The sequence below is a fragment of the Corvus cornix genome, chromosome 2, assembly GCF_000738735.6.
Source record: "Corvus cornix cornix isolate S_Up_H32 chromosome 2, ASM73873v5, whole genome shotgun sequence".
NCBI classification, from domain to species: domain Eukaryota; kingdom Metazoa; phylum Chordata; class Aves; order Passeriformes; family Corvidae; genus Corvus; species Corvus cornix.
Genome location: NC_046333.1, coordinates 97,083,307 through 97,111,281, shown reverse-complemented (window position 1 = coordinate 97,111,281; position 27,975 = coordinate 97,083,307). Strand labels below are relative to the sequence as shown.

The window sequence follows — 27,975 nt, the reverse complement described above, 5'->3', positions numbered from 1 at the left end:
ATAAAAGCTGTCTTGGCTCAGCAAAATCAGCTATTTATCTCCTGAGAAGTGTGCTAACAGTTAAGTAGAAACTCATGAAAAGCTATAAATGAGTGGCTTCAAGACAATAAATGTATCAGTACACTTTACAATTTTAATGTCTCATTTAGTTCTACTTACAGATATCAAGTAATGAAAAAGTTTTCCTTAGAAAAACAGCACACTTAGATAAGAGTAAATATCCTGAAAAAGTCATCCTGCTCTAAAGTATACTGTCATTATACTACACCTAGTTATGTCAATCTTCTATGAGAAAAGATTTATTTAGAAAACAAGACAAACAAAAAAAAATTCCCTTTGAAATATGGTTTTCAGTTATTTCTTTATAAATACTGACAGGGAAAAACTGGGAAAATACTAAATCAGGGAAAACTTCCTAGAGCAATGGGTTTATACCTTAAGATAATGGATTCTAGTCATATTTCAAATAAACATTTTCAGTTGACTGCCTTTGTTAAATGTTTCTACAGTGTTTTCCATGTTAAGACAAAAAACCAGAAAGTTTTATTAAGCTACACATAATCTGGTTTAGACTGACCATAAAATTAGAAGTGCAAAGAAGGCAGAACTCAGAAAAATTCAAACCAACTACATTCAGAAAGGCAGTTTTAGAGGGCATCTTGCAGTAGTTAAAAAATAAACTAGTTAAAATTATGGAAAGAAAAATTCTCCAAGCTAATTAGAAACTTTTTTGGCAGTCAGGAGAGAGCAGAGTTGGACCAACTGAAAATAAGTAATTTGAAAACACTACTTATCCCCAAGAGACTCTCCCCTAACCCCTCCATTTACACTGACTACAAGTTTATCTCCCAACAAAACAAAACAAAACCCAAAACCAGATCTAGTAGAAGCAGTAAAACTATTTCGTATTACAAGATAAGTTATCACCAAAATTTTAGATGGTTACTCTCATTCTTTTTGGGTTTCTGTAATCCAGAAACTATTTTCACTATTTGCCTTTTACACCAACTAGTGAAGAATCAGATATGACGAACAGTTTGACACAGAATGTAGGATTTCAAGTGAACTATTTATGATGAGTTATAAATCTCTCCTCATACACTGTCAGCAATAGACTTAGACTATGGCAAGTGAGAACTCAGGAAATACTGATAAATTTAGTGCAAATTTTACTACCCAGTTTTGTCTTTGCCAGTTTCAAAAGTCATGCCAGATACTTTATTGTACAAGGGGAGCCTTGAAAGAGTTACTCATCAATTACATTCACAGAGTGCTCTGACTTCAGCAATCTTTATACAACACAGTCTGCTGCACTCTCAGAATACTTTACACAGGTTGACTTCACTGATGACTTAAGAGTGGCATAGGAAATTTTTTAAGTGACATAGCAAAATGAAATTTTATAAAGCAGATCACCTAGACAACAGTAACACTAGAGACATTCTCATGAAGATACTGGCCTACAAACTCTGTTTCTATTTCCTTTTCCAGTCCTATTTGCCTAGAGGATAAAATGATAATGTTCTACTTTGGCTATGGCCCAGTATTCCTACTATTCAGCGAGATCCACTTGATAGCCCTCCTTTTCTTTCTGGCATTAAAGGAAACAGACAAATCATCTTACTCAGTGCAAGGGAAAAAAGTAACTCTGAAGTATAAAACTTGATCCTGGTGGTACCTTACAGTTTCAATTGTTGTTTGTATTTTGAACAGTTTTAATTTACCAGTTACCATAAAGTGTTGTTTGATAATATCTTTCAGCATGAACACTTATTAAGTGACGAGCAATTTTCATTAAATTGCAGTTCTTAATAAGAATCACATTGACTCAAAGCTTCTTTTAATTGCACTGGAATTCATCCAGAATTCTGCAACTGGATGCAATTTTTGTCACTTCACCACAGTCATTGAAATTTTTAAAAAAAGACTAAAAAGCAACTTTTAATAGAGTCTACATTGACAACTTACAATGGCTGCCCTTTTGTAAATCCCCTGCTATTATGAATTTAAACAATTACTATTTATATTGATAAATTAGAAGCAGTAAGACTGAAACAAGGGCCAGATTTGTAAAATTGTTTCCACATATTCCTTTGTCTTATCTTTTCTGTATATGTGACCACATTCTGTAAAATTCAACTCTGCAAGAAATAGCATAATTGATTTTGGGTGCAGCTGAATCAGATAACTTATCCTAGTAAAACAGCTGGAATGCCTTTCAGCACTAACTTGATCTTTCGCAGAAAGGAACAAATTAAAAATGATATTGTTGCATCTGCAAATTTCTTTAAGAACTAACATACACTGTTCCCATATAGGCTCTCACACACTGGAAGGAGTGAGATAGACATTAAAAACAGGTAGCAACATCACAAAAATTTTTTGAATTGCAAGCTAAGATCCAAACATCTTTATGTGCAGTGAACTAGACTTGCTGAGAGTAAAATGAGATGACTGACTCAAGGGCAGAACTGGAAAAGTCTCCAGGGGATTTTATCAGTTTGATAAATATCTGATGAGAGAAGGTAAAGGGAGACAGACTCTTCTCACTGGTATCCAGTGACAGAAGAAAAGGCGTTGAGCAAAAACTAAAACACAGGAAATTCTATTTAAACCTAAGAAAAAGCTTTCTGTCTGAGAGTAGTCAAACATTAGAACAAGTTGCCCAGACAGATTGTGGAGTCTCCATTCTTGCAGAAACTCAAAATCCAACTGGAAACAGCCCTGAGCAACCCGGTCTAGTTCACCCTGCTTTGAGCAAGTGGTTGTCTTTAACAAGCATTTAAATTGACCTAAGTGACAAACTGCTTCTTCTTCCTTTCAAAACATTTTATAAACATCACATTCTCAGAACTTCCTCTTCTTCATACTCCTCAAATCACATTTTACCCACATTCCAAGTGTGGGCAAAATAAATTACCAATTTCTATCCTAAAACATTCATGATATACTATATAAGTAAGCAAGTTTCCTAGGAACCCACCGATACTACGTTCATGAAATGCAGCATATATACAAACTAAATTTGGTTCTTTTATTGAGCTTGCTGGAAGTTTGAGAGAAGTTTGTTTTTTATTAATTTATTTCTCTTTCCAAAACGTAACCTTAGACATGTAATTTTTTAAGTTTATATTTTATACGTATGCTGACACAAGTTTTCATACCAAATGACATCTCTCTGTGACATTATGACTTTTGTCATCAAATGGAATAGTCACTCACTTGCCAAATACAATCTTTCAAGTCTTCTGTAGGAATTGGAATCACAAGTAGATTTTGCAGAATAAAAGCAGCCTGAAAGAAATTAAAGCATCAGTATTGCCATCCAGCCATCAGTTCAAAAAACCACATCACACTGAATAGTACAGTCTACATATTACTTCACTGCTTTAGACATATGCAGAAATACACAGAATTCTTGTGTTCATGTTGGGAAAAATTAATTTAGAAGGATGTAACTTGAAAGCCCTCAAACTTCACTTACAATAGATGTCATTAGAGCATGGCACAAGAGCAGGCTGTTAAGAAAAAAGGACAAGGAAAAGATGGAATAGAAATCACAAGGCAACAAATTTATTTGTTCATAAAATTCCTTCATCACTGTTCCAGTACAGTCAATCCTACAGAATATCCATTACAAGTACAAGAAGTACTAGGGGAAAAATTACTGAATAGAAAAACCTAGATAACTGTTTATGACCTCATGTTTCGGGGTTCTTTATTATAAAATAATTGGGACAATGAGGGGAACACAGTAGGACATAAAGACATGTTTCAAATGCTTTCCTTTATAAATTCAAGGCATGTTTGTTTTTCTGATTTATATTACACACACTTCACATGTCTGTGCATGGATTGAAACTCCTTTTTTTATATTTTGTCCATCCTTTGTCAATAATTTGACTCTTAAGAGACTATAATTAAGAGACAATAATTTGGAGTTAAAATAATGAAGCACACATTCTCAAAAGCATTTAGAGATATAAATTTAAATATTACTTTGGAAAATGTAATTAGTTAAGCAATAGAGCTGGGAAAAAAACAAGTCACTGAGTGTCAGAGTTTTTATTTCCTATTGATTGGAACAGAAGGAAAACCTTACAACTAGAACTGATAGAAAATTTCAAATAAAGTGTACAGAGTTTAAATACATCAGTATATAAGTCTATGTGTTGTTCTACCATAGTACAGACTTTCAGTTCTCACCAATAAACCTCAGTGCCTAGACAAAGTACTTCATATCAGCAATGAACAGATACTGCAGATCAGGCGGTAAGTTTGTACCAAAGCATTCATAAATGTTACAAAGAGCCATTAAAATCAGGCCAGTTATGCTTTAGCAACCTACTTATCTAACTGAGTAAGCCTTAGGAGGTTTTATGTGTTCACTTGTATATTGCTCATATAATTTCTGTTTTTAAACAAGTAATCTGTATTTGTTCCTTCTTGCACAATTCCTAAATAAGCAGCTAAACAATTATATTAATCAGGTAGTGTTTAACTTACAAAGCAGCAGGTGTTGTGCAGCAGATAATAGATGTATAGAATAAAAAATAATTTTTTTTTCTCCATCATGAAAAAGAACTTGACAATCTAGAACAGCAGAAGGACACAAGAAACATACCTCCCTGCGTACCATGCTACATTCAGATTGATCCAGAAGGATGTTGATCACTGTTCCCCACAGGCCTCCTGAAATATTCTGGCAGCTTTCTGCTAAAGCAATACATCCTTTTTCAAGAGACGTAAGAGCTGATCCTATTCCAAGTGCTGTAAACCTGACCTAGTACATATAAGCACAACAGAAGGTGGTATTTCTTACGGTAATTAGCAATACTTTTTTTTTTTTAATTATTAAATTGTATCAGCTGAACCTGGAGCTTAAGGGAATAATTTAAAAAGTAACAACCTCTTTTCCTGTATTTCTCTTGCTCTCTACTCAGAATCACAACTAAGTGAGAAAATAAAATTATTTTTAAGTATTCAAAAATAAGCAAGATAGTCTTTTATATTCTTCATACTTTACCACTTGAAAATAAGTCAATTTAGCAAACCCATATAATTTAACAGATTGGTATTAAATACATTTGCTCTGAATTTTTAGTTCATGTAAGTGTTTCTGCTTTGCAGCTAAGTTACAGCAATGACAAGGAAAACTGCCTATGAGTCACGATAGTGAGTGACTAATGAAAGCATAGAAGACAGAAGATGTAAGGGAGGATTTCTCAGATGATGTTTACATGGAAACACTCTCCCTACTGTATTATTACTGCTATTTAGGATATAGTCAGTAACATTTTAAATAATTCGAAACAGCAGTTCTACTGTTAAATATATTAATGAATCAAAAATATTCAAATGTTTGAGGGTCACAATACGATATGAAGTTACTGTCACAGTAACTAACCTCAGGATCTCTATCTACCCATAAAGGAACCAGCCATGCCAGACCTAGATGAGACAGAACTTGTTCTTCACTATTATCATAAGGCAAAGACCAAAGAGATATCCAGTCCTGATTAGAAAACAGAAAACAAATTAAGAAATTATTTTATAAATCTTTCAATCCATGCCAGCATACTAACAGTGTGAACTACCAACTAGAACTAAACCACTTTTGTTTAACACTGATGGCACGAAGGGAGGATAATTTTGTATTTCTCTTTCTGTAAGGATTTGACACTAACTTACACAATTGTAAACAACAGCCAGGTTTTACAATTACTTTGAGACTAAAAATTATTAGTACAGTCTAAACAGTAACACTGTTGTACACACAGATTATGATTTAGAAACACAAGAAAATGAAACTTATCATTATGCTACTATACATATTACTCTATAATAATGATACTAAAATAATAATTCAAGTCCACTCCTTCATCCACGCATTTATGATCTAAGTCTTTGGAGGCTGCTGTCTCCCTGCAGTGTACTTAAAACTCTGTCCCCTCCCAATTTTAATAAACTCTTCCAGTACTTAATATCTTGAAAAAGGAGTAGAGAACTGAAGAAAGAGACACCTGGAATCTGGAGAAGCAGGTACACTGCAATTTCTAGTTATACCCGTGCGTGATCACAATGAAAGGTTTCCATTTATGGCTGTCACAGATATAAGTAAGACTGGATTTTAATTCTCTAAAATGACAATACTTAATTGTTGAATTTGCTTCAACTGCTTCAGGATAAAGGCTATTTTTAATAAACTTTCAGAAATCTAGCTCTCAAAGATGTACATGAACACAAAGCATAATATGAATTTTGCTAGTACATAGTGATAGCTCCTCTTAACTGAAAATCCTTTTTCCGTGTATGTACATATTCTTTCATATGTATATATATACACACAACTGTGAAAACCCTACACACATGAATGTTTAAACATATGTTAGAAAGCCTGTTGTTTGTGAGGCTGAAGAAATAATGATGTTAAAAATTCTTAAATTTATTCATCCTATATAAAATCCTGATTCTTCTTTTTTTATAAAAAAGAAGATGATACTTATTCTGAAAGAAGGCCTTTCAAAATCCACAGAATTATTTAGGAAACAATTTCAATATGGCTAGAACTGATTCTTCAGCTTTTTTGTATACCATATTCTATCCTGTACATTATCTAAGATTATAGACCAAAGGGGGATTTTTTTTGCCTTTTGTGCTTCCAACTGGAGGGGAAAGAGGAGTTAGAAGTGGTGTGGCTTTAGCAGCACTCCTCAATTGGAGAGTACCACTCCTAAACCATGACAGAAAACTGTCATTGAACATCAGAAGTTAAAATCTCTTTGTATGTAGCCCTCACCAATGACAAGATAAGGACAAATGTAATGCACTCACCGTATCTTTGGCTTGAGCCATCATTTCGTGAGATAAGTGAAGCAAGCAAAGGACTGTGCTTTTTGTAACACCTTTTCCCATGAAGGACATGGCATTTCCCCCCCATTCAACATAAAACGATGAGATGACCTAAGAGTGGGGGTACAAATTCTTAACAGCTTTACTGTAAACAGTACACAAACAGAGTACAAACTGTCTTATACACTAAATCATAATTTAAACTCATGAAAAGATGATAGACTTCTAGCTGAATTGTAAGAATTCCTTTACTTCTGAGTCATTTGGTCATGTAATGCTTTCCTATACATTTAAACTTCTGAACATCTGTGGGTTTTATTTTTTTATTCAAATGAAGAATACAGTCAAGCTTAATAGTAATCTCTAAGTTGAATAGAAGCCTGAAAGTTTCTTTTCATGGACGTGAAAGTTCATTTATTGTACCCAGGGTTTCTTTTGCTATGTCTGGAATGAAAAATAAAATTTCTTTTCAAAATTCTGTGTTCAAGGGAAAGGGTCATTTAGGTATTTTATTGTGATTTGAATAAATTTATCAGCTTTCCATATCAAATACTAATAAACAGAAATAAAGGTCACTGGATCATAACATAAAATAAACCGTCTGACCAAATATCTAACCATGCATACTAAAATAAAAGGCATGCTGCTTTCAACAAAACACACCCCAAAATACTTTTTAAAAAATAATAATCTTAGAAGATACACTTCTAGATTTACTTTTCTCCACAAAACATGGTGATTTAAACCTCTGGATTTTGCTGTTGTTCTTTCTTTCAGTGTCCCGGTCTACAGAAATTTTTTTTAAGCCCACCTTCTCCATTCCTCTGCAAAAGAAACCTACCTTTACTTTCAAATTTGGGCCAAGTAAAACTGCCTAATTCTTCTGAACAAGAGCTTATGCATCACAAGTTGATTTCATACCATAATATTTATTTTTTCTAGTAATTATCTTTCTTTTGCATGACAATATCTATAACCTTGGTGCCATTTTTAGTCTAGACTTCAAGTCACAGAGCTCACCTAATCAAATAGGTCTAAAAAATTTATTTCTTTCTACTCAAGAAATCTTGGCAAATTAAGACCCCTAAAACAGTGTATTTTTTTCATTATATGTATTGGTATTTGAAACTAAAAACTTCTAACTGTACATTACTGAATATGTGTTAAACAAACAGAAAGTCAGAACTATGCTTTTCCTTTCAAGTTTTAAGAGAATTGGAGTTTTCAAAAGATATAATTTTAGGAGCAAAAGCTAGTTGTCTACCATGTTCACGGACTTAGCAAACAAATAAGAACACTGAAAACAAGAATGAAATTTTGTCTTTCCAACAACTGCAGCATCTTGAATTACCTCTTTTCTGCTTTCTCAGTTCACAACCTACCTAACAAGCTGCTTTTCTCCCAGACCACCTTTCATATGTGGATTTTGCCTGTGGGAAGTTATCCTGCATTTTTCTTCTTAGAGTTTCAGTCATTAAAAACACCACATGTATTTTTTATCTTGCTTAAAACTACAGTCACTTTGTATTACTTCTTAAGCCAGTGATGAAAGCACATGCAATACAACCAGTCTTCACAACTACAGATACACATCACTCAATCTAGTCTCCGTATCATTCCTATTCACTTAGCAGGAAAAAGCATCTTTCCCACACCTACTGCTAGTGATGACATTCACTAAAAGCACATTGTAAAAAGCATAGTGTCATTATTTACACAGTTCTTTACAAGCATTCGAACCAAAAGCTAAGCAAGAACATAAGCTACTTACCTCAAGAAGACCAGTTAAATATTTCTTACAAATTGTGACAGGTTCAACTGCAGCAGAATAGGTACTCCAGCCTGGAAGTGCAGTAACATGAACCATTCCTTGTAATGTTCTCTCCAGTGAAGGAAGTCCATAAAAATGTGGTGCATCTGTTAGCCTTAAGCATTGAAGCAGCTTCAGAGCCAGCTCTGTTCTGAAAGAACCAGCAAGTTCCAAGCCTTCTCTGGTTTAATTGTAAAAAAACAAAAAAGATGAGCCATCAATATAAAGATGTTGAAATGAAAAGAACCATTTTGCCAAAGACTAATGCCTCAGTCTTACCATTAGTCTGTGAGGCTCAGCATCTCAATTACTTAATATTGTGTTATACAAAGAGTAACATGAAATTAAATTTCACATGTCTAGCTTTGCACAGGTTCTGAAAACATAATATTGCATCTGATTACAACAAAGTTGCTTAACTAAAAAAAGGCAAAGGAGATATAACTCATTATTAAGGAGCATGTTAAATAAAGGGCAAGAGACTGAGGACAACAGATGACACAATGACAAGAGATGTAAAGCTCAGTAGTTCCAGAATCACGCAGGATCAAGAATATTCTAATTTGGAAGGTACCCACAAGGATTATCAAGTCCAACTCTTAAATGCGTGGCCTGTTACACCTATGTTTGTTCTGGTTCAAGAGACAAGTTTAAAAATATTTCCTGCAAAGTACAATAAATCTAGAATTAAGTAGATAAATATACAGGAGTGTGAGATACATAACTAGCAGTGATTTCTATAATATGCCCCTTTTCCCACTGTCAAAATTTTTAGAAAATAACCAGGTGGGAATAATGAAAAAGGTAACATTTTGAAAATATTTTCACAAACAGTTATATTGTGATACTAAATAATCAAATATTATCTTAATCTGCAATTTTACTAGCTCTTAGAATACATTTAGATAGAGAGATTTGGTGTGGGAAAGGTTTTATGAGAAACTTGAAGAAAAAATAATATAAATTAATTTCTGTGTTTGCTCAATTGACAGAAAAAGGTTGGAACTTCATGCTAAAAGTAGCTGTCCCAAACAGGCCAAAAAAGGAGTTCAATGAAAATAAGTATTTATGGATATTTCAAATATTTCTATGTTTTACTTTGCTATAAACACATGCTACAAAATCAATGAAGTTACCATTTGTTCATGCAAATTTGCAGCAGTGAAAAAGAAATAGCCCATCTTCTCAGTGCAATCAATTTAATTATGCATTTGCTAAGTGACCACTAGCACATTCTCTTTTAAGTTTCCTGGTTAATTTCCTAATTTTACTGTGAAAAGGAATATCTAATGTTGATTTCCATTTCAAGAGTGTATATTCAATTTTTATGGTTCAGAACAATTGAGTCATGATGTAATGATATTCAAACTCTGACCAAAATTCAACAGCAATAGGAGTTATGATCCCCAGTCAGAATCACCCAGGCAGGTCTATTTGCACTGTACCTGTCAGTCACTGACACGGAACAAACAAGCAACATGTTAAAAAGACGAATGAGTTCTTTATCCAGTCGCTGCCTGACAGCAGCCTGTGTTTCATCCATTTCATCTTGCACTTGGGATTCTGTTCGCACCAGGAGGCCCAAAAGGGATTTTTGCTGCTAAAAGAAAAGAATAAAAATACAGTCACATAATGCATTGTTTAAATCCTATTTTAATACCCTCATTAAAGCCATTTTTCTGCTCCAAACTTGCAAATCACACACATTATACATCAGAAATTCCATGATTACTTTACTAAGAAGTAACTGCAAAAGGCACAGTGAAAAAACCCTATAATTACCAATAACTTGAATCTCGAATCTACTAAATGCCATAAAAGAATCTACTGGAAAGGCCTTTAAAATATCCTGGAATTAAGTAGACTGTATTTTGAAGCATGAAAGAAAACTCGAAGTAATACAGCAATAACCTGAAATAAAAAACAGATCACAAAAAACCAGAAAACACATAGCAACAAAATTAGTTCGGGTTCCATTTTGTACATTGCAGCTGCTTGAAAGACTTCATATCACATGACTTTAAGGTTTTATATTAATGTATTGAATGGGCCATACTTAAAAAAATTAATAGGATTCCCAGGTAGCGATATAACTGAAATACCTGTAGTCTATAAGTAATTGAAATGAAGTCTACTAGCATTTTTCCCTAAATGCATAGATTGTATTTGCAAATGGCAAAATGCAAGTGCATGCAAACTGTATTTAACATAGGACACCCTGTGTTAGACAATGGATGATCTGGCATGTTATACAGCTAATGCATTTGTAGCTATGTAGCTAAGCACACTCTCATGCTGCTCTACATGTATGCACATGTGTGTGCAAGTATAGTTACATGGTCAATCAAATCATGTAAGTATATACAACAACCCTGTTCTTACATTTTTAAGAAATGATTTCAAGATCCACTTTAGATGGTCTGACTCCAGATTTGATTTCTGCTCTCTAAGCAATTTGTTTAAAAATCTTAAGACATCTACCAAAAGCTTTTCATCCTCCACAGAAGCTGGAAGCACTTGTAGAAACCTGAAATACAAAAAAAAATACTTTCATACTTGTAGCATTTTAAAAGAGAGATTAAAATCTCAGGCTAATAGGACTGAAGTAACCTGCAAGTGTTAAATTATACAGAATATGTATAATACACATATTCACATATAAAAAATATGGCATTGTATTAACATATTATACTTATAATATGCTGTTAATATTGTTGTTACTGTTATTATTAGCATGAAAAATAGTTATGTATATTTTAAAGTTGACTTGTATATGGTAAACATGGAATTCTGTATAGTAAAATGTAGACAAATCTGAGCAGGATCACAGACAGGGAATAAAAAATTAATTATTTATGAAATATTAGCATCTGATAATAATAGTAAAGTTTACCTATGCATTTCAAATAGCCCTTCTTTTAAATACAGAATTTTAAATATTTGATAGTTTTGTGTATGTCAATTACAAAATCACATAATCTTTGAGACTGGAAGGGACTTGCAGAGGTCACCTGGTCCTGATGCCCTGCTTTTGGACAGACACCTGCAGCTGGTTGCTCAGGATCACAATCAGGAAGCTTTTGAGTAACTCCAAGGATAGAGATGATACAACCTCTTTCAGCAACCTGTGTCTGTGTTTTGTGACCTTCACAGTAAAAAAGTGTTTCCAGATATTCACAGGGATCCTCCTGTGTTTCAGTTTGCAGCCATTGCTTCTGTCACTGGACACCACTGGAAAGAGCCTGGCCCCACCTTCTCTTCTGCTGCTCGTACACACTGATAAGATCCTCACTCTGAGCCTTCTTTCCTCCACATTTATAGTCCCAACTCTCTCATCTTTTACTCATAGGAAAGATACTCTAGTCTTTCATTATCTTTGTGGTGCTTCATTGGATTCTCTCCAGTATGTGTTCTCCGTATGATTCTCTCTTATACTGGCAAGTCCAAAACTGGACCCAGAGGTCCAGATGTGGCCTCAGCAGTGCTGAATAGAGGAAGGATCACCTGCCTCAGCCTGCTGCCAACACTCGTCCTAAAGAAGCCTAGGATAACACTTGCCTTCTTTACTGCAAGGACAAACTGCTAGCTCATTTCCACCTTGGTGTCCACCAGGACCCACAGATCCTTTTCTGCAGTTGCTTTCCCAGCTTGGTGAATCCCAGGATATACAGGGGCATGGGCTTGTTTCTCCCCAGGTGCAGGACTCTGCACCTCCCCTTGTTGAACTGCCTACGGTTCCTGTCAGCCTATATCTATATCTGTATCTATATCTCAGAATCAGAGATGCATTGACAATCAATTCCCTTAATTTAAAATATGAAAAGTAGAAATTTTACCATTTTAGTATAACAATCTTTAATGGATTCTTGTAGTCAATATGCTTACCTGTTCATTGCTTTCTGCCAATCAAAGCTCTTCAAAGTGGTTCCAAAAGGCCCAGAACTGCATTTTAATGCAAGTCTGTCATTCAAGACATAGAAGCTAAGCCTAGTGAGAGCCGTCCTAACATCACTGTGGGATGCTGCCTGAATGATCAAACTAAGACAATCCTGCAGTCCATAGTTTGTGTGAGTTATTTTCAATATAAGAATGTCTTCTGAGGAAAGTTTCAGAGAATCTAAAAATCTGAAAAGGCATAGAGAAAGATTATTAACAGCCAGTGTCTCTACAATCTGTTTCAGAGAGTGTTGACTTCTTCCCTTTCCTGCTTAATTGAGAAGACAAAACAGAAATTGACTTGAAACTTTGTTTTTGTTAGCCAATTCTTTCTTCATTAACCCTTCAAAAAAACCAAAGCAAACAAAAAATTAAAACCAAAAACAACACCATCACATGTAAATCATGAGGTGTTTTGAGTTCTTTGGAAAAACAGAACCTAAATACTAAGTCTTAGCATTACCATTAAGAAGAATATTTACTTAAAATTTAAACCTTCAAGAAAATAAAGAAAAAGTCATGCAACTTTATAGTTGGGGTCTACATAGTAGGAAAAAGGAGTCAGTTCCGTAACAAACCACAATGACTACAAAGAAAAACAGCCACAGAGCCCATTTAAAGCTGGTTGAATTTAGCCTGACCATCAATAAAAGCTAGATCAAGCCCTAGACTCTATGTATAAACACAATTGAGGTAAAACATTAGCTGTGACAACATACCTTCATCCTCTTGGGATGTGATCCTTTACATTTAAATGACAGCATTCTCACACAAGTAACAGCTTGAATTGCTGTTTGAAGTTGAAAACCTATTTAAACTTGATGGAATGTTATTTTAATTGAGATCTATTGGGACTTAAAATGAAAGATAAAATGGCTCACGTTTCTGCTTCCTTCTCATAATTTATCAGCTGCAGTAGGTTTTCAATCCCATGGTACCATGACAGATTCCAGGCTGTCTTAAGCATATCTGACACAGGTTTCATAGTCAAGCACTCAGAAGACAATGGTATCACAACAGTATTAGGGCTAACTACATGATGAGCAGGGATCCTGACTGGCAGATGATACCTAAAAATACACAAATAACAGTAACAATTTTTGAAAGTGGTTGGTGAGAGTTTTTCTTGCTTGCTCATTTTTAAATTAAATGTTCCATTACAACCAGCTTGTAAGTTTGCAAATAAAGTTTCCGAAACTCATTTACAGAAAAAAAGACATGGAGAAAAAACTCCCTATTTAAAAATGCTGATTTCATCATCATCAAAATGCTGATTTGATATTAAATCAATGTTTCCCCTCATTCTGCCACTTCCATAGTTCAGGAAGGACAGCAAATGGAAATCAGCAGGAAACTGTAAAGCAATCAAAACCAATGGACCAACCAACCAACCAACTAGCCACTACCCACACATACCTTCTAACAACAGCAACAGGTAAACTGAAGGCAGGTACCTCAGTATAATTACTGGCTATGCCATCAGCCCTGCAAGAGATTAAGTCATAGTCATTATGCCCTATTTTAAGATTTGATTTTCTCCTAATGCTACACACATTATTTCCTTATTATTTGGATATAGATGTATTTCTCCCTTTAGCTAGATCTTTAATAACCCATTGATGAATAATGTGTATTAATAAACAGTATTTCTTCATGATTATGCAATATTAAGATAGTTCTTAAATCTTAAGATACTTAGATAGGTCTTAAATATGGCATACTTATTGCAGATATATTGTACATTAAAAACCCCACATACTTGTTTCGTTTTTTCTGTTAGAGAAAAACCACACATTATAAGTATTTTCAGTATATTTCATGTATGTGAAATATGCTAAAAGCATATTTTTTCATGCATACACAACTTTCAAATAATAAAATATCATAAGTTGAGGTCTGATGCTTTAAAGACAACTGCTACACTTAAAAGCCGAAGTAAATAGGAGAATTCTAATTAAGTTTAAAACACCTGTCTACAAATAGCTATTTTATTTGCATAGTTTCTATTCATGGAAAAGATGGACTACAGACCAATCAAGGTTTTTTGAAAAATAAACTTAACACTGAGGTATTCATAGTGCAAAAATATGCCATGTAGGCCTATAGAGCATGTAACCCAAGTATTGAAACAATTTGGACTACAAATATGCAATTTTGGATCTATAAAAGTTTGGAGCACAACTTGTCTGAAGACATATAAAAATTTATTTCTATTAAAACCTTCAAATTTATCTAGAAAATATGCTATTAAATAAGTGGATTTTCATACCATGTTTCTGTTCTTGCTACTTCATCAAACAACAGAAGACAAAGCAATATTGCAGTTTCAGTTAAAACAGCACGATCACTTTGGAGTATCAGGGAAACTGAATAAAATAAAGATAATTATAAATGCATTAGAAAAACATTGACACCTAATAATACATAGACACTAGTTAAAAGCAACTGCTTTCCACAGTTTCCTGCCAATCTCTTCAACACATGCCACAACATGGGTAAAACGAGCACACGATGGTTTATCTCTTAAGTAGCAGAATCTGAAGTTCTTCAGATTGAGGAGAAGAATCAAAGTTCTTAAGAAGGTATTTGGTTAAACATCTAACTGGGTATTACAGAGGAAATACAGTCTTTACCTCTGAATAGCAAAAGCAGTAAAGAAGGCTGCTGTGCTAAGGACAGGCGAACAACTGGGTCAACAGACACAATTTTGCGTAGGAGTGTGAGACATGGTAACACTATGGATTCCATAAGCTGCAGGAACAGAGAAAAAGATTAAATAAAGATAACTATCAGTATAATTTATTATGATGTGCTTAACATGAACTCTCACACTATTAAGCAATATATTCCATCACTTGTAAAAGAGAAGCCTAGAACTTCCTTAGACAAGCACATTTCAGCCAGATGACAACTGCATATTCATTAAAAAATATTTATTTACTTTTTGATTCATTTTATTATTAATTGATGGTAATTTTATTGGTCTTTGGCTTCATAACAGAATTACAACACTTGCTTTCAAGTTATATAATTTTAACAAGGATATATGTGAGCTGAATTATTTAAAAAACCACCAAGTATTTACAACTGTGTAAGTTTATTCATTTTCTAAAAAATGCAAATATTTTATTATATTACATTAATTTTCTGGGTCCCATGCTGTCAGAACATGAGAATGGAAAGAAGTTTGCTAAAAGTTAAAGTATCAGTGAATGGCCAAAAATACAACCAAAGTCACAGCTCCTAAGAATGAGAAGAGAGTATTTCGTTCACTGTATCATTACTTTGCCTATGAGTTTCTGCCTTTAAAATTTGTTTTACCAACAGCATCAACATTTTAGTTTAATACTGCATGAACAAAAGCCCTACTTATTTAGTATGGAAAGAATCTTTTGCACAGTTATACATAAAGCCTTATTTTGATGCTGCTTTTTACTTCTACTACTTCTTCTATTTTCTTTTCTCAGTAGCCACCTTTCTAAGAACATGTAAGATTTTTTTGTTGTTTTTTTTTTTGCTATTAATTTTATGATGAAATAAAAAAAAAAAAATCATTCAAGGGGAGAACCAAGAATCTGGACTAGATTCCCTTAGGATAGTGTCCTAATGTCACAGGCCATAGAGAGCTGCTGCCTGAACCCTTCCTGGATTAAATTAAACTTTATAAAGGGCTAAAAATATTATTTTAAAGTTCATCCTAGACTCTTACTTGACCATGAAGAATCTGTTTAGGGCAATATATTTCCCATGCTTGTCATTCTGTATTATTGAGCAATATCTACTCACTACCCAAACCAAAACAACATTTGGATTACTTTCTCTCTCTAAAGAAGATACTAAAAAACTGTTACTAAAAAAACCCCCACAGTAAAACACCTGAGGAACCCAATATTTCAATTGCTTCAACTGTATTAGAACAGTTTACTAAAGTACTTCTGTACAAGCTATCATAAACTGGAGAAGACATTCTTTAATGCTACAGAGATAAAATAATCTTAGATACTGATAATCTGGGGGGGAAATTGCCACTCCTGAAGAAGAATGTAATTTTCATTAGTTTGACAAAAAAAAGGAATTCCACTAAGTATCAAGCAGTTTTTTTCTCTTGTACACTTTTGGGAAAAATGTCATTACATAAAACTTCTCATGGTTTCTAAAACTAACTCAAGATTTGGACTGCTGGAATGGGATAACAGTACTATGCAAGAAAGCCAAAAAGCTTTATCCACTGAGGTTACATTAAGCACTATCTAGTCTAAATATGCTTGCATGAAATGATTTCAAAGAATGAATTCCAGAAGCAATCAAGCATCAGATTATCCATATTACAAAAATGGAAAGCTCCATCAACTACAACAAGAGACCCTCCCTGGCGAAGTGATCTTCTATTGGTCAGAAAATTATTTATACCTGAAATTCAATCTGACACATTTACAAGAACATGCCATACAATTACATCTCATTTTTAATTGTAATTTGCTTCAGAATTTAAGTTTAGAGACTATTACACATAACATAATACTTTTTTTTTTTAGGTCATTAAAATACTTTTTTGGCCCCAACTGAGAAAGCTTTCAGGGAAGTTTTCGTACATTCCAAAACCCCACCATACACATAGTTTTCTGGCTAACTCTTCTCATAGGTAGGCAAACCAATCTTCACTCTTTAAGAGAATCTTAGCATTATCAAAACTAGAATTAAATACATATTGCTATTATAATTGTTATTAAACACTTGTATTCAATGCAGCATTAATGCACAAAGACTAGTGTTTGAAGTGCAGAAAAAACGTGCTGTGCAATGCTGCAGAAGAACCTCTAACCATACTTTTACCTTGCCATCCACATGTACACATTCATTAAGGTAAGCCAATATCTTTTCTTTCACACCCAACTTTTTCACAATGTCATGCATTTTGGTATCTGTAGGAAAAGCAAAAGATAGTAAGAATTACTGGTTCTGCAAAAATTTAATATTAAACATCTTTTTTTGCTGTCTAGAACAAGTTTCTAAAATTGCTTATCAATCAACAGTAGTACAGATCTCTAGCAAGGCAAGCCCTCTCAAAGTACTTTAACTGACTATAATAGCCTCTTGAACACAAGATTCTTCAATACCTTACATAACTTTCCATAAGAATTTTGTGTTGAAGAATTACAGTAATCCCAGTGCAACTCAATTTTAGTCAAACGAGGATTTCACTTGTAACATTTTAAAAGACTTTAACAGTTTAATGTGGAATTGAAAATGGTATTTACTTAATCCCCATGAGAGTATTTTCCATTGACTTAACCCTTTACAGTATCTGGTTTAAGAATGTTCAACAACAATAACAAAAAGATATCTCATTTGAATTGGTTGGGTTGGCTTGTATGTTTTTTAATAACTAAAAAGTGATCCTTCATATTAAATCTGTCCTGATAAAGCTCCATTTTTTCCTTCACAATTTCATCCAATGCTTTGTTTCAATTTTGAAACATCTGAAAACCTTTACAGCCATAACTAAATGTATTTTATGAGACAAAGTAGATACACTTCTTCGTTTTTGTGATAATTTTTCTGACAATATTTTTAATATCTAAGACTTCACCTTCCCATGGTGAAGAACTCACATTCTCTCATTAGAATTTAAATTCCTTGAAGAAAACATTATTGAATCAGAGTTTGAGTATATAGAATAAAAACATCAAGGTTTGAAACTCTACAGTTATGCACCAAGTGAAATAATGCTCTAAGTAAGATTGCTTACTTGCATTGTAATTCAATCATTTATCCTTTTTATCAAAATTCATAAAACAAAAATTACAAAGAGTACCCTCAGCACAAGCATACAGACAACCTAGCAAAACTTCAAGCTCACGAATGACCAGCACATGAATTCAAATTTTCTGAAGAATTCTACCTTCTAAAATGACAACCAGCTGCTCAGCTGCAGACTTCCGTAAAACTAGGTCAACAGCATCAGAAGTCAAGATATCATACAGCTTTTCAACAGTTTCTGCCTAAAAGTAAAATAATAATAGATTTGCATCCAGTATGCTATCATGAAACAAGGTAACCAGCCAAATTTCCTAACAGGAAGTAGAAAATAAAAATATCTTAATTCCTTATTAGAATTTATTTGGTTAGATCCCACGTGCATGTAGTAAGAATGGATTAGGTTATAATCTTTTGGCAACAAACCTCTAATAACGCCTGTGGAATATGAAAACCAAATAGTTTCCAGTGCACCATAGTTGCAGACTTCTAACAAATAACGCTTAATTTATGTAGGACTACAGAAAGCTTGAAACTATACAGAAAAGCTAGAACATGCTTTTCAGTCTGTATAGGGGACTGACTTTTTAACAGCAATAGGGTCAAGCATCTTCGCATTTGCTTATCGTATTGTTAATCTGAAAGTATTGAGGGGAAGGAAGAAAGGAGAATGGAGGGGAGATGAGAAAAAGAAAAAAAGAAGAGACAAGTTTTTCCATGAGTCATTCATTCACGATTTGTTTTACACTTTGCAACAGAAGCAATATTAAGTAAACACAGACATAAGTTTGCAATCAGTTTTAAAATATTTCATATTAAAGATTATTTGTGCCTGTTTCAGTAAAAATTGATTTTTTGGGGAAAAAACTAGATGAGAAAAAAATCAGATTCTATCCATGCAGAATGAAATTGTTATAAACAGAGCAGGCCAGTGTTCTCTGGACCCAAGTCTTTTCTGCAGAGAAGAGAAGAAAAAAAGGAAGATTTTTTTCTTAGTGTTGCAAATGATAGCATGAAAACTACTGTTTCAGTGCACACAAAGAATACATCAATAGATTTCTTTTTACGAAACAAGGTAATTTGTATGAAATATTGCAACCTTCTGAAAGTGGAAACTTCAGAGACTGGGCAGGTAGAAGGGCAAAATTCAGACAGAGTTTACTAACCTTAATTATTGAGTCCATTTTATCATTCATTTTTAGCTCCATAGCTCCTTCTACAATAAATAAGTTTGAAATGCTGGAAAGGACATTACCATCCAGAGGTGGGCGTTTCAGACTTGAACCTTCTTCATTCAGAAGATGAAATGCTAAATGTTGGGCTGCTACAGAACGAACCCTAAATGAATAAATAATTAAAATAAATAGATGTAGCCCTCATACTGGAAAATTTCAGCTGTATAGTTAGAAATTAATTAGTTTATAATATGGGTTGGAAGTACCACACTCCATATTGATTAATCAGCCCTTCAAATCAAGACACAGCATAACATTTAGGAGAAATTGGAAATGTCATCAACATTAGAAGATGTGCTGAAATGCTACAGAGCATTACTTACAGCTGTTTTTTTGAGAAGAGAAGGCGCAGAGCAGCCTGCAGTCTGGGAGTTCTTGGGAGAACACCCTCTCCTTTGTCAGAGGTTGTTTCACTCAAAGAGAGAATGCATTTACCTAAAGTATCTTTAGTGTCAGCATAACCCTAAGACAAACAAGCAACAAACAAAAATTTCCAAAATTATAAAAATCCACTTACTTAACGTAGCAAATTAGACAACATAATTCCCTTTTTAGGGGCTAAGGGAGGGTGGGGAAGGAGCAACATAAAAAAAAAAAGCAGCAATTTTAAAGAAAACATTCAAATTCTGCAGATTCATATTCCTCTGTGAAAGTAATTTTAAAAATTAATAAATGATCCTGTATACAAATAAAAATAAAGATTTCTTTACATGGCCTAGAGGTACTTTGACCCAAAGCTTCACCCTTCAATCTGTTAATGTGGTGCTGCTTTGTAAGTCCCGTTTCCATTTCAATAAATAAAATTTAGTCCCTACAAGAAAATTATTTTAAAACATTAAATTCTACCTATTTTCAGATCTTCGTCAAAGCGTTTCTCACACAAACAGACAAAAGGGAATCAGTTATGTCAAGTAATGATACTGCAAACATTTTAAAAATAGAGCAAAATACAATGTATTTTATATGCATGAAGTAAACATAAACCTCTGGTATGCTCTACTTAGGTATCTATTGTACAAAGCCACTACAGGCTACAGAATAGAGTGAAATTCTACTCACAAAAATTTCTCACATGTTTAACCTACAGCTTATATTAAATCCCCTCCTATTTAATCTTGAATGTCAATCATATATAAGATAGCTATGCAGGTAACATAAAAAAGCTGTAATTACTGGTTGAGAAAGCTCTGAAATAACCCTTCTCCCACCACTTTCAAGTTTTCAGTGTATCTCCTCTGCATATTTTTCTGTCTGAGCCATCTATTTCATGGCCCATCTTATTTGCAATTTCTCCCCATTTTTGCCATGATTTTTGTGCAGTTTGCATACAGAGTTAAGTTATATAAGCTGCTTTTTCAACTTAGGCAATACTGAGGTGCAGGCAATTAATGAACACATAGCAGGGAAACAAGTAAGTTGGTACAGTTATCAAGAGTGATATTTTTGGAGAAAATGAAGACAAAATGTATACTTGAATTTATTAGCTAAGAGAGAAATAAGGCAAAAAAACAGACACCAGGCAAATGCAGCAAAATATCTAATCTGGAAGACTGTGGGCAGACGACAGAAAGGAAATTTCAAGTACTAGTAAAAAAACAGTAAAGAATTCAGATGGAGCAATTAGGCTGAAAATCCAACTGAGAAGGCAAAAGTTCCCTCTAGATCAAGCTGAGAGTAAAAATAATGAAAATTAAATTTGCACATCGTTGGAAATAGGAAGACTAAGGCTCATGGGATATTTCTATAACATTGGAAACAAAACCACCAAAAAACAAGTATCTATATATACTAAAAATATAGCTTACCCTGACTGCAATTTCTTGAGAGTATATTTGATCAGAAAACTATTATCACAGAGGAGCTACAAGTCTGCATGTATACTACTGTTAATCTATTTTCCATCTGCTACTTCTATCTGTTATTTACCGTGATATACATTATTGCATACATCGAATTCAGATTAAAGCACTTAAAAGTACCTGTAAAACGGGAAGGACAGGAAAGAGGGCCTCAATAAACTTGTTCCAAGTTAATACTTCCATCATTAACTGTCCTTGCAACAGATGTATCAGAATGGTCTTGGCTGTAGAGTTCACCTGCTCAATAACAAAAAAACCAATCAACTAATACAACCACTGATGTGTTGAAGTCAGTTTGTCAATGCTCTAATTGGAAATGTTATACAGAAATGTCTCAAAGACAAAATATTGTTACTGCAGAAAGCTACAGTTAAATTGTCAGCTACACTAAGCATTAAGTTGTTAGAAAAGCCTTCATGCGAAAACAAATAGTTCTGCCTGAACAGCACTCAATCATTTTCCCCTTAGAATTCTGGTTTGTCTTTTCTGAAATAAAATAAATCATCACTTAAACTTCTCCACCTATTGGTCCCTCTATCCTGCAGGTAAAAGAAACTCTTATTCTTTTCTTTCCTGACCTTGCCTTTCTGTGGCATTTTATTCCCAGTCTATGATATGCTTCTGAAGATACAGGAAGACAAGAGACTTAAAGCCTGTTATGGGGCCACTTCACTTTCCTGAGGCAAAGAGTCAAACTAATAAGGCTACCAAATATTTCAAACTGTATCATAATTCATCTGAAGCTCTCTATCAAAATCAAAAAAGCTATATGATACAGCAGTTACACTGCATTCATGTATCTAGTATATAATCTATACAATACACAGTATTAGAGTATTTACAAGTTAAAATTATTACTGCAATGGGAATAGAGGAAAAAAGCCCAGCTTATCAGAATTAACTTTTCATTATACAGTGTAAGAACACCTACCTTTAGCAGATAAACTCTGCATTTTATGCAAGAGCTAAAAGTCCTCTCACCCCAGGCAACAAGGACAGCATTTCATAATATCACTCTAGTCTATCTTTAGAGAAAGACTGGCTTTATAAAATCATATGGCAAATATCAAACCTAACCTTGAAATATAAGGTTCTTCTCAATTTTTTTTCTCATTGTCACATGCCTGAAAGATTAAACTGATGCTTTATGAAAACTTAAGCAGCAGTTATACAGCCAAGAAGTAAAATAAATAAAAACATACTTGGATATGATATTATCTATTTTGTTGGAAGTGTAATAAAAATGCATTGTAAGGTAGAGAACAAATGAGTGCATATTTACAAATATGTCCATCTCTGATACTTTAAATTCAGTATCAATTGAGATCTATTTCTTTTGCTCGACCAACCACTAAGAGAAAACTGTCAGTCTTTTTAATAACATATCCAATGGAGTAGACAAAATAAATGCTGTCTTTGCAAAAGATAAATTATACACAAAGCATAAACATATAGCACATTCTCAAAGATATTTTACTTTTCTCTTTAAAATGCTCACATCTAAAAAAAATCACTTCTAAATGGAACTGTGCATAGTACTGAATTTAAAAAAAAAATCTCATTCCAGAAGAGAAGCTAAAAATATATAAATAATTTGTTAGTCAGTGTTCTTTCTGACTGCAGGGATGTTATAGATCAGCTGTGAGTGAGTTGTTAAGAAGAACATAAGTAACTTTATCTTCCTCTCACAACTCCCTACTTTCCTAGCTCTATAGGCTAGGAAATAGTGCACATATGTTAAGCAGTCATGCATATAAATGAACCCAATGGAAATTTGGTCCTGTTCTATAACATTGTAAAATACTTCTATAATACTCAGGTAACTATATTTAAACACAGATGTTTGTGGCGGTGAAATACAATTTTATAGCAAAGACTTGAAGATTTAAAGTGTCTTTTTGTTCCTCAACCATTTCAGACATTGCCGCACTTTTACAAAGACTTCATACTTAAAAGTTCATGTTTCTCATAAATGTAAAGCACCGTACATAACTTTTTCATCATATGTACATTTTACGAGGGCTGAATATATTACACAAAAAAAGTAAAAAACATATTTCATTTTTCACTGGCCTTTATTACAGTTAATAGCATCCCATGCACATAATATTATCTTTCCTCTGAATTCATTGTTAAAAATAAAATCTTTCCATTGACTACAACCTTACTATTTGCATAGCTTTTCTTTATGCAAGAAACCATATTTAGTCAAAACTTCAGGTAAGCATTAGACCACTGTGGAGAATATCAACACTTACTCTGCATGCACATCAACCTACAAATGCAGCTAGTAAATACAGTACCTCATTCTTATCTTCCTGAAGGCCGAATGTACAGATTTCATATAACACTTTAGGGTGTAGAAGAAAATGTATTCCCTGGCAGATTGAAGACATAGGCTTTGCAATATTATGAATACCTAAACAGTCCTTGAGTAAAAATAAAGTCTGTTAGTTTAAAAATTCAGGACAGTCTCCACTACCACATCTTGTTTTATAGACAGCCCGAAGTTGTCATGCAGTTAAAGACTTTCTCCATGCGCTTTGGAAGACTAGTTCTGAAAGCTAAACATGACAGCCCTGGAAGAAATACAAACTGTTTGGATCACTGACTGAAAACTCCTGTTACTACACAAGGACTAAGAAATAGAAAATCATTTTGGTTTTATTTTGAATAATTGTGAAAATAAATTAGAAAACCCGTGCGTGTTGCTTGGCATTACATGAAATAAGACAACTTTTGGCATTACATTAAAATAAGAAAAACCTGAAACAGGCTGGTAAAAATATCACAAAAACAGAAGTGTCATTCAGTGGATATACTCTTTTTTTCAGAAACGCTAGCTCCAGCATAGTTGTCCATTACTGAACTGTGCTACAAGCACACTAAGTACAAATTATAACCATTATAGAAAACAAAAATTTCAATCAGGTATTATATCCAAACACAAAAAAGATTTTTATTTTGTGAGCCAATATTACTGAATACCTAAAACGACCTGATAAATATGACATTGCCATTCCCAGCATAGAGTGCAGCCATACTTTCAGCAAGTTCATGCTCTTTATCCTTTGGGCTATCATTACAAAAAACTAAGGCCGCAACAAAATATCCCTATAAAAAAACCCAAGACACACACAACACCATCCATCCCCTGCTACCCCCCCAAAACATGGGAAAAAAACCCAAAGAAAACAAACCAACAAACAACAACAGGAGTAGTACATAAAAGGATTTACATGTTCTTTATACATAATTTTTAAGTGCAGTACCTGAAGTCTAACCTAACCAAGCAGACTTAATACCAAGAACGTAACAGTGAACTGCAAGCCCAGGCCTATGCTGATTTTTCAGCATATAACATGGTAAACTGAATTTGCATTAGAAATGCTTTTAATGACAAAACCATATAACATGCATTAGTGAGGGCACCACCAAGAGTGTTAATTAAGCATTAATTCAAACCTTAACCACTTCCAAACAGCAGTGATAGGCTTCAGCTTTTATATTCAACAAAGGATGAGACAATAGACGGAGAAGCAACTTCTGACCCTCTGCCTGAAGCAATGAGTTGGCCTTGGCAGACTTCCAACTAAAATTAAAAATAGTTAACGTCACTAATTTATTTTACATTACCTAGAGATGCCTACAAAAATGTTCTTGTTAAATTTCAGGATAATCTCTGAAAAAAACTTCCTGCAATGGTATACATTCTGAAAAACAGAAAAACGTTCAGAGATCACAACATATTTGCCAAAATCATAGTATCAATCTTTGTGTTTGCATATGTTTATTCTTTTTAACATGTAGGTAATCAAAGACCATAGTTTTTCAAAATTCTCTCATCAAAATTAAGAGCCTGAAATTTGATGTTCATCTGAAAACATAAAATTCTCTTGAGCTTCAGTAGACATCTTTGATCATATACATGATTATAGAAAAAACCTGTGCTTTTAGAATTTTTTCATTATAGAGGTAAAAGTCCATCTCATTACCATGAAGTGAATTGAATTTCCTACTGCCTGAAACAGTAATCACACAATAATTAACTCTAAAAGCATTAGAACATTGAAGAACATTCTGACATTTCATAATTTAAAATCACTTACTGGACAGCTCTTAAATGCAGTCTCCTTTGAAAAAATTCCCTAAAGCCAAGTTCTGAATCAGTACAAAATTAAATTTTTGTTGTTCAAGAAAGAACTTTTTCAGGCACCATAAGGTTACTTATTCTCTAACCAAAGCCATGGAAAAATCTAAAAAGCAATAAAAACATGCTGTTTAATAAAAGAGATGCCATATTGTAATAGAAAGCATCTACAATAAAGTAAGTCCTTTACGACTTCTGAAAGTAAAAAAAAATAAGTTATACAAATACACTCAGAGCAAAGGATTTTAAAGAAGTCTGAAAGAAAGCAAAGTCTTTAAGACTGTTTCCTTATAAATCACGTAACTTTACATACAAAATCATAAAAGCTCATACATAAAATATAACATAAAGTGTTTAGCAACTCAAATTCAGTTTTCAAGAAATCCACTACAGAATGGCACAAATCAGTTTGAAGAGACTGTTCAATGGCTAAAAGAAAATAATTGCTCATACAGGGAATAAACATGTTGGGCTCCTATTTGAGAAACCTTATCCACCAAAAAAATGACCGATTTTATTTTCTCAAGCAGAGTTTTAAATAGTAGTGTACTCACATATTTGAGCATATGTGAATGCATTCCTGAAGCAAGGGAAAGTGTAGGTGGAAGGGTAGACTACTCAAGGCCTGATCTGCCAATTCTAGTAACTCAGAAAGATTCCTGTCCCCCTGTGAAGTAAAATGAAGAGAAAGAATGAAACTAGCAAAACCAGTAAAATTAAAAGTATCCAATATTACTGCATAATCTTTCAGAATTTATCATAATTGAATATTAAGTCTTTCACAGAGAAGTTTATAATTAACTAATTCAATACGTTTCAACAAAAAACAGTTTAGAACCTATTCCTCGGACTTGAAAGCCCTTGAGCTGCTGAATCCAAATAAACTTCTATTAAACTCAGTAGAAATAATGTATGTCTAACATTTCACAGCACAAACACTATAACATTATTCAAATTACTATTTTTTTAATCAATATGCATTTTATGTGAGAAGAGTATAATAAAAGATTTAACTACTAAACTTTTAACGTATCACTACTAAAGAGCAAATTAGATTTTTTTTTTAAATTTAAGTACATATGTCTTTATCATATTTGGTTACCAAATACATTAAACATGAGCCATTTAAATTTGATGGAGTTAACTTTATTGTAAACAGCATTTTATGAGCAAAGTATTGCTTCTATAAAGTTCAGAACCTGCCTAGACAAAGGATAGATTAACTCTGATTTAAGACAGCACTATATTTATATTGCTGTATGCTACTCATTTATATTAGTATCAATGGAACCAGTATTGTGCAAAATTGCTTATCCGTTTGGATAATGGAGAAGAATATTTCAGTACTGTGCTAGAATCTCTTAACTAATAAAGCAGTTGTCTTCATAACAAACTGAAACACAAATCTCAGCCCATCCAGTAGTTGTTTATTAAAGCTGCAATTGCCAGCAATTGCCAAAGTACTTGGGATTTAAAATTTTCTGAACAATATATTTAACTCCTGGACAACACACATACACCCACACTATATATTTAAATAAATATAAAATAAATGGTGTATTATATAAATATGTATCTATAAATATGTATTATAAAGATATATATGTATATACAAGTATATGTTTGTATAAATAAGCAGAGTATTTGTTGCTTCTTCCTTCTTTGCCCCATGCCTACTTCCAATCTCCAATTGTTTATTTCTTTGTTTTTACTTCAGATAAGATTTTTCACAAACATCATGACTAATATTAACATCATGACTACATTTGGTATCCTACAGAATACTCATACTTAGGGATCTTCCTCAGCTATGCTACACTATAATTTTTACAACAGAGGAAAGGAAGTGAGGAAAGAACTTTGTCTACAGGAAATATTTTAAACAATAAAGTTTCACACCTCCTTATGCACTTCAACCATAAAGCTAGAAGTGCATTCAATCGAATATGCAGCTTCTGAAACTTGTTTATAAATACTGTAGTTCTCAGTACTCATCTGCTCCAGATAGGCTGCAACAGATTCATGAATGCTTGGGTACTCCAAGGAGAAGGACATATCCAGTGAGAGAAGGAATAAAGCGTTCAGCAAACTCTTTTGTGTAACTTTACTCGCCTTTGAAAAAGAAAGCAGCTGTAAGAATAACAGCCTGAAAATACAGCAAAACCAACAATAGCATTTGCAATCATTCAACAAGTACAATTAATATTGTTGCTACTTAAAAGTTAGAGAAATATATTTCATTAAATGAGTTCTACAGGAATAATTATTTTTTCTTCATTAAAAGTGATAGTTAATTAGATGTCACTCCGAATATCAGACTTGCAACCAGTCACAAAAGTTATGTATGATCCAGGCACGGCACAAACACTGCTGGAG

The 27,975-nt window shown here is 33.5% G+C and overlaps 1 protein-coding gene across 2 annotated transcripts in view; it reads right to left on the bottom strand.

Moving 5' to 3' along the window:
• RTTN (rotatin) overlaps positions 1-27,975 on the bottom strand; it is a 79,558-nt gene that overhangs the window by 34,472 nt on the left and 17,111 nt on the right. For both annotated transcript variants that reach the window (XM_039549691.1, XM_039549692.1), the window contains exons 12-32: positions 27,499-27,711; positions 26,154-26,266; positions 24,915-25,041; positions 23,753-23,878; positions 21,570-21,686; positions 19,914-20,053; positions 19,522-19,693; positions 18,501-18,600; positions 17,432-17,520; positions 15,232-15,349; positions 14,868-14,964; positions 14,015-14,083; positions 13,480-13,668; positions 12,548-12,787; positions 11,045-11,189; positions 10,108-10,262; positions 8,624-8,843; positions 6,835-6,963; positions 5,408-5,515; positions 4,625-4,783; positions 3,223-3,294 (exon numbers count right to left, since the gene is read on the bottom strand). In XM_039549691.1, the coding sequence (XP_039405625.1) occupies positions 3,223-3,294; positions 4,625-4,783; positions 5,408-5,515; positions 6,835-6,963; positions 8,624-8,843; positions 10,108-10,262; positions 11,045-11,189; positions 12,548-12,787; positions 13,480-13,668; positions 14,015-14,083; positions 14,868-14,964; positions 15,232-15,349; positions 17,432-17,520; positions 18,501-18,600; positions 19,522-19,693; positions 19,914-20,053; positions 21,570-21,686; positions 23,753-23,878; positions 24,915-25,041; positions 26,154-26,266; positions 27,499-27,711 (2,898 nt within the window). The remainder of the gene's footprint in view (positions 1-3,222; positions 3,295-4,624; positions 4,784-5,407; positions 5,516-6,834; positions 6,964-8,623; positions 8,844-10,107; positions 10,263-11,044; positions 11,190-12,547; positions 12,788-13,479; positions 13,669-14,014; positions 14,084-14,867; positions 14,965-15,231; positions 15,350-17,431; positions 17,521-18,500; positions 18,601-19,521; positions 19,694-19,913; positions 20,054-21,569; positions 21,687-23,752; positions 23,879-24,914; positions 25,042-26,153; positions 26,267-27,498; positions 27,712-27,975) is intronic.